Source organism: Limulus polyphemus, unplaced genomic scaffold (genome assembly GCF_000517525.1).
Source record: "Limulus polyphemus unplaced genomic scaffold, Limulus_polyphemus-2.1.2 Scaffold5861, whole genome shotgun sequence".
NCBI classification, from domain to species: Eukaryota; Metazoa; Arthropoda; class Merostomata; order Xiphosura; family Limulidae; genus Limulus; species Limulus polyphemus.
In genome coordinates this window covers 3,350-14,731 of record NW_013671471.1, presented here as the reverse complement: position 1 = coordinate 14,731, position 11,382 = coordinate 3,350, and the positions used below count along the sequence as shown (strand labels likewise).

At 35.0% G+C, this 11,382-nt stretch overlaps 1 protein-coding gene across 1 annotated transcript in view; it reads right to left on the bottom strand.

The window, feature by feature from the left end:
* Positions 1-6,318: 6,318 nt before the first annotated feature.
* Positions 6,319-11,382, bottom strand: part of LOC111089311 — an 8,388-nt gene continuing 3,324 nt past the window's right edge. The window contains exons 2-5 of the mRNA XM_022401578.1: positions 10,655-10,736; positions 9,071-9,224; positions 8,031-8,250; positions 6,319-6,875 (exon numbers count right to left, since the gene is read on the bottom strand). Coding sequence (XP_022257286.1) covers positions 6,646-6,875; positions 8,031-8,250; positions 9,071-9,224; positions 10,655-10,736 — 686 coding nt within the window. The 3' untranslated portion in view covers positions 6,319-6,645. The remainder of the gene's footprint in view (positions 6,876-8,030; positions 8,251-9,070; positions 9,225-10,654; positions 10,737-11,382) is intronic.

Below are 11,382 nucleotides of genomic sequence, written 5' to 3'. Positions count from 1 at the left end.
AACTAACAATCAAACATTTTATACTATAACTAACAATAAAAAATATTATACTATAACTAACAATCAAACATTTTATACTATAACTAACAATAAAAAATATTATACTATAACTAACAATCAAACATTTTATACTATTACTAACAATAAAAAATATTATACTATAACTAACAATCAAACATTTTATACTATAACTAACAATAAAAAACTACAATGTAAAACTTTTTATTATTAACTATAGTATAAAACTTTTGATTGTACCACGGGAAGTTTAAAAACTATAGTAGAAAATAGTAATTTTAAGTTACTGTTTTAAACTGATATGTTACCTCTATCCTAGCGAACAGTCTAATAAACAGATATTTTTGCCATTCTCCATTCTTAGTAGATCATGTGGTATACCTGCATGTTTCCTCCATTCCTAGTGGACCATGTGACATACCGGTATGTTTCCTCCATTCCTAGTAGATCATGTGGTATACCGGCATGTTTCCTCCATTCCTAGTGGATCATGTGATATACCGCCATGTTCCCTCCATCCTCCAATCATAGTGGACCATGTGACATACCGGCATGTTTCCTCCATTCCTAGTGGATCATGATCATGTGATATACCAGCATGTTTCCCCCATTCCTAGAAGTCTATGTAATAAACCGATATGTTCCCTGCATCCTCCAATTCTAGTGAACCATGTAATAAACCTGTATGTTCCCTCCGTCCTTTAATTTTAGTGGACAATGTGCTAGACCGTTATGTTCCCTCCATCCTCCAATCCTATTGGACCAAGTAATAAACCGTTATGTTCCCTCTATCCTCCAATCCTATTGTACAATGTACTAGATTGTTACGTTCCCTCCATCCTCCAATCCTATTGGACCAAGTAATAAACCGTTATGTTCCCTCTATCCTCCAATTCTACTGGACAATGTGCTAGACTGTTATGTTCCCTCCATCATTCAATTCTACTGGACAATGTGCTAGACTGTTATGTTCCCTCCATCATCCAATCTTATTGGACAATGTGCTAGACCGTTATGTTCCCTCCATTCTCCAATCCTAAGCAACATAAATTATTGATGTTAGAGCTAGGGAAACAAGAAGTTCAAATACTTATAAATAGATGAATTTTGATAAAAGAGTTAGCACAAAGGATCATATAAAGTGTAATAGACTTAAAATAAGGCCCAAAACTCGAACGCTTTCGAATAGTTGACTATTCTTCTTCAGGAGAACAAAAAAGAATAGTCAACTATTCGAAAGCACTCGAGTTTTTGGTATTATTTTAAGTCTATAAATAGATGAAGATATTAATGTACTGTTATATTTTTCTTTATTAAATAGATCATCCGTTCTAAGAGATAAAGGGTTATTTTCACCAATGAAGTACCACCATCTGTAGTGTTTGTTTGTTTGATAAAGGGTTATTTTCACCAATGAAGTACCACCGTCTGTAGTGTTTGTTTGTTTGATAAAGGGTTATTTTCACCAATGAAGTACCACCATCTGTAGTGTTTGCTTGTTTGATAAAGGATTATTTTCACCAATGAAGTACTACCATCTGTAGTGTTTGTTTGTCTTAGAGCAAAATCACATTGGGCTATCTGCTGTGTCTACTGCGGGGAATCGAACACCGGATTCTAGCATTGTAAGCCCATAAACTTACCGCTGTCCCACCGGGGGACCAGTTGTAGTGAAAATCAAGGGAAGATATTGTCGTTCCGAGCTTTTAGAGGTAGTATCTTTTCTGCCTTTTTCAGCCGTTCTGATTGTGCCTTATTCAAAGGTTTCCGTTTTGTTACATTTATTAAAGTTTGGGCCTATCAAGTTATCGGTACTTTTTGTCTTTGTGAATCTACGCGCATTATTCACTCTACTAGATAGATGGGTATTTAATTTTAAGTATTATGATTTTTCAGGCCCAAATATCATACCAAAAATGTAAATTTTGCGAATACGTTGTGTTCAGTTGCAAACGTATAAATCTCACGGAATACGATTACAATATTGAATACTATAGAATAAAACAATCGCTTTAAAACATGGATTTGAAACAGTTAATTGGAAAATATGAAGTCAACGCCTCAAAATTGTAAGAAAAACAACGACAACGCTATATGATGCTCACCTTTATTGTATTTACCTCTTACAGACACCATTCCCATAATCCCCTTCACCTAATACAAAAGTATATATGGTATAAAAATGTGTACAGTTTTGCGTTTCATAAACCAAATATGCTTCTGTATAAATACTGTGGGTAAAACAAAACATCATCACAGCGTTCTTATTTCCCAAGATGGATTACCGTATCACTTTCTACAGTGACGTGCTATCACGAACAACAATATTCTTCTCTGTTTTTCACATACTGAACGAGTTAATTCGTTCAGATTCTTCTCTGTTTTTCACATACTGAACGAGTTAATTCGTTCAGATTCTTCTCTGTTTTTCACATACTAAACGAGTTAATTCGTTCAGATTCTTCTCTGTTTTTCACATACTGAGCGAGTTAATTCGTTCAGATTCTTCTCTGTTTTTCACATACTGAACGAGTTAATTCGTTCAGTATTGTATTGTCTTCTAATGAAAATCACGCGCAGCAAACGACACAACATAAATAAAATAGCAAATATGAGCTAAACCGAAAAATACGCTAACCATTTAAAATCTCACATAAAATAGTAATTACTGCACCCCTGACATAAAGCAACCATTCTATGAACATTGTAGAAACATTACAAAAAAAAAAACTTTCTACGACCCAGGAAAGAAAGTCCAATAACTTAGGATATCCTTATTTTCTAAAATAGTTTCAAACAAAATATTTTTGTTAAATAAAACTCAGCTCTCTGGTGATCGAGTTCCTTAAAAAACAAATCTTAATATAATTTTACTGTACTATCATGACGTTAAGAAAACACTTGGATTGAAATAGCCAATAAAATAATAAATCCTATAATCCGAGTGATTTCTAAAAGTAGACTTTTCTTCATCAGGGACAAATGGTTTGCTTCGGACGTCTACATTTAACATAGGTAAAGACACTATAATGTTCGAATGTCTACATTTAACATAGGTAAAGACACTATAACGTTCGGAGGTCTACATTTAACATAGGTAAAGACACTATAACGTTCGGAGGTCTACATTTAACATAGGTAAAGACACTATAACGTTCGGAGGTCTACATTTAACATAGGTAAAGACACTATAACGTTCGGAGGTCTACATTTAACATAGGTTCCGAACGTTATAGTGTCTTTTGTCTACATTTAATATAGATAAAAACATTATAACGTTCGGATGTCTACATTTAATATAGATAAAGACACTATAACGTTCGGATGTCTACATTTAACATAGGTAAAGAAGCTATAACGTTCGGAGGTCTACATTTAATATAGATAAAAACATTATAACGTTCGGATGTCTACATTTAACATAGGTAAAGAAGCTATAACGTTCGGATGTCTACATTTAACATAGATAAAACATTATAACGTTCGGAGGTCTACATTTAATATAGATAAAAACATTATAACGTTCGGATGTCTACATTTAACATAGGTAAAGAAGCTATAACGTCGAATTAAAATTGTAGATTTGTCTTAGTTTCTATCTATGTAGTTCGTTTTACTTTTTCTTATATGTCATTAATAAATACATTAACAAATAATACTGTTAAGAATACTGCATCAAATGAACAGTGACTCACGTTTTAAAGTACGTCATGATGAACATTGTTGGAAACACTCAACACTGCCCTTTTATGGAACCCTCCAAGTTTTAAGGTACGCACCTCAAGACGTATATTGTTGGAAACACTCAACACTACCTTTTTATGGAACCCTCCAAGTTTTAAGGTACGCACCTCAAGACGTATATTGTTGGAAACACTCAACACTACTTTTTTTTTACGGAACCATCCAAAACGAATAGAACGAGCAATACAAACGTAACAATTCATATATACTTATAAACAAATAATCTTGTCAATCATGGCTGTAAAAAAAGTTTTCACCTGGTTAAAAAATCATTTTACGTTAAAATAAGCATGGCTGAAAAAAGTCTGTACCATGTTTAAAAAATCACCTTACGTTAAAGTTGGTAATGTTAGTATATCATGTCGGTAACAAAAGTCTGTACCATGTTAAACAAGTGAGAAACCTCAATAGCCGCGCCACTTGAAATTCGTTAAGGCAGTATTAAAGTAAATTAATCTACGAGACCTTTTTTCCTTTTTATTAGCTATATTTTTGTGCGCCAGCAATACCAAGCAGGGGCGCGCGTAAACCCGATTCGATCTTATTACTCATCAGGATTTCTAACAGCCTACCCTCAAACTGTAATTCCTTTAGTAAATTAATCTAGGAGACCGTGGGTACGGTGAAATACATCAATCGAAAGGGTTTGACTTCCTGAGTCCAAAACTGTAATTAGATCTCAAATCGGTCAAGAGATGACGGTCAAGCTACGAGCTAAAAGTTTGTACTTGAAAAACAAAAACTAAAAGTCATTCTATGAGCCGTTGTGCCGCGGCTAAAAGTCATATCACGTAAAAGTGGGTAATCGTAGTCTATCATGGTTCAACAAGTTATGTTGGAGTAAACTGTCTAGTCAATCTTGGTTAAAAATCATCTTCACATTAAAGGTTAAAAGTCAGCTTCAGGTTAAAGGGTATAGTCCCAGTTTGCAGTTATCACCAGATACAAGATCTACTAGGCTAAAATAAACTTTCTCGTTTAAAATATTAAAATTTTACAACTTACGTTTGTCTCCCATGACTCCCATCATCACAATCTTATGTTAGAACTTATGTTTGTCTCCCATGACTCAGATCGCCACAACCTTAAGTTAGAACTTACGTTTGTTCCCTTGACTCCGATCATCACAACTTTATGTTAGAACTTATGTTTGTTTCCCATGACGCAGATCGACACAACCTTACGTTAGAACTTACGTTTGTTTCCCATGACTCAGCCTTACGTTAGAAGTACGTTTGTCTCCCATGACTCAGATCGCCACAACCTTGCATTAGAACTTACGTTTGTTTCCCATGACTCCGATCATCACAACTTTATGTTAGAACTTATGTTTGTCTCCCATGACTCAGATCGACACAACTTTATGTTAGAACTTATGTTTGTCTCCCATGACGCAGATCGACACAACCCTATGCAAGTATTTACGTTTGTCTCTGTACATGTTATTCAAGTTCGTCTCAAGTATCAATGTTACTATATTTCTTATTCTGACATTTAACAAGCTGTTGAAACTTGTCTGTTTAGTAATTACAGAATAAAATTAGGTATACAGTTAAATACTAAGGTATAAAAACATTCAGTAAGAATTATTAAGGTAAAAGTAATCTACTGAAACTGTTATTTAAATCCCATTACTGTTTGTATTTCTTGTTCTTGAAAACAAGGCTTAGTATATAAATAAATATATAAGTACAATGCTCAATTTATCATTCGAAGTACGTTATGCTGGTGTCGGGGATTTCACCCCTCGTTAGTAACCTGGATAGGGGGCAAATCACACGGTAACCCTATATATATATGATATTTTCAAGAATATGTAGCATTGATGTTACTAATTTATTCTTGTGGACTATTTAGCCAGAAAAACTGTTTAAAACACTAAAAATATATACACGAAGCCAAATCTATCATTAAATTTATCACTTGTCACCGAGTCAAACTGGTCTCGGGAATTCTATCCCTCATTAGGATATTCATTTAATGTGTGATTTTTGTTTCACTGAGTTCTTATAGAACGTCTATTTAGAAATTATATAAAACACTGAACTGCATCTACTAACATGTTGACGTTAACACTTTAGTTGGTAGGGAGTTTACACAAACTGGGTTTGTTGAACACAAAACACGTGTTACCAGCTACACAACTACTGACACGTTGACGTAAAACTCCCTACCAACTAAAGTGTTACACAAACTGAGTTTGTTGAACACAAAACACGTTTTACCTGCTACACAAAAACTAACACGTAGACGTAAGACTCCCTACCAACTAAAGTGTTACACAAACTGGGTTTGTTGAACACAAAACACAACTACTGACACGTTGACGTAAAACTCCCTACCAACTAAAGTGTTACACAAACTGAGTTTGTTGAACACAAAACACATTTTATCAGTAGATGAACATGTTTTGTGCTCGATCAAGGCCCCATTGTTAGAATGAAAAATGCCAAAAGCTTACCAATCATAGCTAATTAGTCCATAAGGTAACGAGTTGAACAATTATTGATGGTTGTTAGAGAACAGACATCGATTAAGATACTTTCATGATCATTGTTTCAAAATTTAATAACAGATGGCGCTATGTGTTAAAAAATGTTTTGTTTTGTTTTTCTGGTCACTAGGCTGTGAAGTTTTGACCAGCAATTCTTGGGGAAACATGAATTAAGCCTAACCCTTTCTCAGATATTATCTATTTGTATTTTTTTAACTGTTTTGAAACTGTTACAAAGTGTTAACAGCTCCTTTGAAAAACATGTTTTATATTTGTAAGAAACTAAAGTACGCACGACGAAGCCCTCAAATTATGAAAATACTGCATGGAACTCAATAGCAAAACCGGCTTTTAAACTCATAGTGAAAACAACATGAAACTTTTAAAACTTAGGAAATTGTAAAGTCTGAGCCGTCTGTACTATTTGCGTAATTAATAGAAAATATGTGCTTGCTAGCTGCCCCCTCGCGTCTCCAGCGTCTTGAAATTGCAATACATGAGGCTAAAATACTGAGCTCGACAAATAACGTTAAACTTCCAAAAACAGCCGTTATTGTTGGTTCAAAACACACGATGTCGCCCTCTGGTGGGGGCGTGTCAAACTTCTTTTCTTTGAAAACTGGAAAATAAAAAAAACGATGATAAACATTTTTGTTTTTGTTTTTTACAAAAAATTTATCACGTTACAAATTTTCTGACTATACGTGAAAAAACTTCGAGGTTTTATAAATATTAATATATAGTAAAATAAAACTTTAAAAAAACTATATATGAAACATCTAAAAGAGCAAAGTACATTTTAAGATGGTATTATGAATGTTTGACTTAAGACACAATATGCTCTCCAGTGACTTATCAGTAGGTCTGTAGGCTTACGATGCTTAAATTCCGGTTTCGATACCCGTAGTGGGCAGAGCGCAGACAGCCTATTGTGTAACTTTGCTCTTAATAACAACCAAACGCTAGCTCGTATTTAGAACAGAATAATAATGCAATTATGAAGCATAGATGATAATTAAACCGTAAATAGGATTATGGGATAGCAGATAAAAACCGATATATTTTGGAAGTATTCAAGTATACTGTTCTATGTAGAAAGTAGATTTATCATTCGTTAGAATTTACAACCAAGTTTATAAGTCAAAGTAAAGATGTTTGAAAGGTAAAGTTAGGAGATTCTAATACATCTTATTAGTAAACATGGACGTGGGGGTGAGAAACATAATTCTTTATTTATTTATTCAGCATATGTATACGAATTTTTTTTTATTGAATTCACAATTTCACACTACATTGCCCCGTCCCCCTGGAAAACTTTCTACGGACGCCCACGTGAGTAAAAGTAAAGAAGAGTACGTTATAATATTTCAACACACTATATTTGTCACATTCAGTGCCGACGAAACCTTTCACCTAATACCAAGGATCATCAGGCCAGCTAAGATTCGACAGACACAGTAGTGGTCTAGGCGCTATTTATATCAACTTCCAAGAAGAGTAATTGTTATGGTGTGAATCATATTAAGAAATCAATTTTAATTATCATCAGTTTTATTTAAGCCATTTTTATGATAAGGATTAATAACACAATATTACTGTTTTGATGGAATATGTGGAACTGGGGAAATACACAGATACGTCGTTCTCGGTGGTTTAAGTGATGTTCAGAAAGAAAAGCTGTGAGAAATTATTTACATGTAACGAGGTGATCAATCACTTTAACAAGGTACACGAGAGGTAGACTTTCAAAGTTTTGATAGGTAACAGTGTTTACCTGTTCTAGTTGGAGCCGTGACGGGGGTGGCGTAGTTAGCCTCGTAATAAGGTTGTCCAACTCCGAATTCGGGGGCTTTCACTGCTAGGCTTTTAGCCAGCTTCATGGTCGAGAGAACCTCCCCGTAGCTGCCTTCTGTTGCCTCACGTTTTTTACGCCCGTACGAATACACCGTCTCAAGGTCATCTTCACTCCTACCGGTAGGAATGTTACACAACACCTGGAGATAGAACAGTTTACCTTAGATAGGCTTAGAAACGTCGAGATTTTTGATATTGTCGTACTTGTCATATTATTCCTGTTTTTGTCAGTACGTAGTCAAACCTAAATAAATGTATCAGTGATTGTTCCCTCAAGGAGGAACTTAACCTAACATGAACTATAATCAACAATTTTAAAGACTACCTATAAAATATTTTAAAATTAGTTGTCCTTCAGATTTTGAGGGTTTTAAAGATGAGTATGCTTATGCACACAGTATTATTCGTAATTATTTTGTATTATTCAAGTAAAAATAAATAAAAAACTGTCACAAAACGAAACATATTCGTTGAAATTTATCAGGATAATTTTTCTATCAACAACTAAAAATAAACTATACACTGTCTTTTAATTGATGCTTTAAATGACAAATTAATTTAGAACGGTAAATAGCAAACAGTTCCAAACTGCCATCTATCGGTTGATGCTTTTTGTAACAAATATATCAAATAAGATAGAAGTGCCCAAAGACATTTTCTATTAGTTGATGCTTTTAATAAAAACACTTTATGCAACACAGAATTATCCCAAACTGTCATCTATCGGTTGATGCCTTTAGTAACAGATGTAGAGTTTCAGAAGTGTCCCAAGGCACTTTCTACTAGCTTATACTTTATTAAATATATATTACGCCACAAAACATTGTTCCAAAGCGCCATCTGTTGGTTGGCGTTTTAATCAAATATTAATTACATAATATAAAATTGTTCCAATATTACACCTGTTAGCTGATCTTGAGAAATCTCGCCTTTACAGTGATTTTCTAAAGCGAAACCTACCGGCTGACAATTTTCAAGGCAAGTTTCCACGTCGGCTTCCAGCTCCAATACGCTACTTCCAGTGAAAGTGAAGGCTTCTAGATAGCTCTCTAAAGACTTACTGCTCTTATCCAATTTTCGGACTTCACGCATCATCTTTACTTCTACCGGACATCTGTTGATATACAAAGTAAAAACTTTTACACCTCCTTCAGTATTTAGACAGCGTGCTGACATTCAGTGTTTTAAAGTCCTTATTAATACATCATTAAAGTTCTGCCACCATATTGTATTACATAAATCCTACTATGGAAAGTAGTTACATTCAATATGTTTCACTCATTTTACATCGTTAAGTGTACTTACAGCCCATTACCACAGCGACAACAGTAACAACACATCACACGGTAGCAATAAGTCACAATACATCACAAAGTAGCAATAAGTCACAAAGCATCACACGTCACAAAGTCACAACACATCACAAAGCAGTAATAACTCACATCACATCATAAAGCAGCAATAAGTCACAAAGTAATAACACATTACAACGTAGTAATAAGTCACGAAGTAACATCACATAACACAGTAGCAATAAATCACAACACATCACAAAGCAGCAATAAGTGACAAAGTAACAACACATTACAACGTAACAATACATCACACGGTAGCAATAAGTCACAACACATCACAGAGCAGCAATAACTCACAAAGTAGCAACACAGTACAATGTAGCAATAAATCAGAAAGTAACAACACATCACCCGGTAGCAATAAGTCACAACACATCACAGAGTAGCAATAACTCACAAAGTAACAACACAGTACAATGTAGCAATAAATCAAAAAGTAACAACACATCACACGGTAGCAATAAGTCACAACACATCACAGAGCAGCAATAAGTCATAAAGTAACAACACAGTACAATGTAGCAATAAATCAAAAAGTAACAACACAGTACAATGTAGCAATAAATCAAAAAGTAACAACACATCACAAAGCAGCAATAAGGCACAACGTATCGCAAAACAGCAATAAGTCATAAAGTAACAACACAGTACAATGTAGCAATAAATCAAAAAGTAACAACACATTACAAAGCAGCAATAAGTCACGACGTATCACAAAGCAGCAATAAGTCATAAAGTAACAACGCATTACAAATTAACAATAAGTCACAAATCATCACACGTCACAAAGTAACAACACATCACAAAGTATCAGATGTCACAAAGTAACACACATGAAAAAGTATCAGATGTCACAAAGTAACATCACACGTCACAAACTAACAACTATCAGAAAGTAACAGCACATCACACAAAAGCAGTAAGTCACAAAATATCACAAAGCAGCATTAAGTAACAAAGTAACAACACATTACAAAGTAACACACGTCACAAAGTAGCAACACACCACAAAGTATTACACATCACAAAGTAGTAACACACCACAAAGTATCACACATCACAAAGTAACATACGTCACAAAACAGCAACATACCACAAAGTAACACCCGGCGCAGAATATGACACACCACAAAATAGCAGCACATCTCCAAGTAACAACACATCAAAAAGTCACAAAAGTTGCTCTTACCCGGTTTTGTCAATCAAAGTAATGTTATTTGTACCACTTCCGTCTTTAGCGACGAGGTTTCTTAAAAATATACCGTAAGTATCTGAAAAGATAAAAAAGTATTTGGTTACAAGTAAAAAACTGCTTGCGGACATTTAATATAGTTTTAGACTTTTTACTACGAATGAAGGATTCAGTTCAAATAAAATATTTATTGTAGATTACTTCCAGGACTGGACGTTATATTACGTACAGCGATACGAAGACCTCTTAAAAGTCGGCGGTCATGACTGACACTTGGGCAGCTTTTAAGTCGACGGTCATGACTGACACTTGGGTAGCTTTCAAGTCAACGGTCATGACTGACACTTGGTCAGCTTTTAAGTCGGCGGTCATGACTGATACTTGGGCAGCTTTCAAGTCAACGGTCATGACTGACACTTAGGCAGCTTTCAAGTCATCGATCATGACTGACACTTGGGCAGCTTTCAAGTCGGCGGTCATTACTGACACTTGGGCAGGTTTCAAGTCTACGGGCATGACTGACACTTGGGCAGCTTTCAAGTCAACAGTCATGACTGACACTTGGGCAGCTATCAAGTTGCGTCATGACTGACACTTGGGCAGCTTTCAAGTCGGCGGTCATGACTGACAATTGGACAGCTTTCAAGTCGGCGGTCATGACTGACACTTGGGCAGCTTTCAAGTCGGCGGTCATGACGGACACTTGGAGAGCATTTCACTCGGGG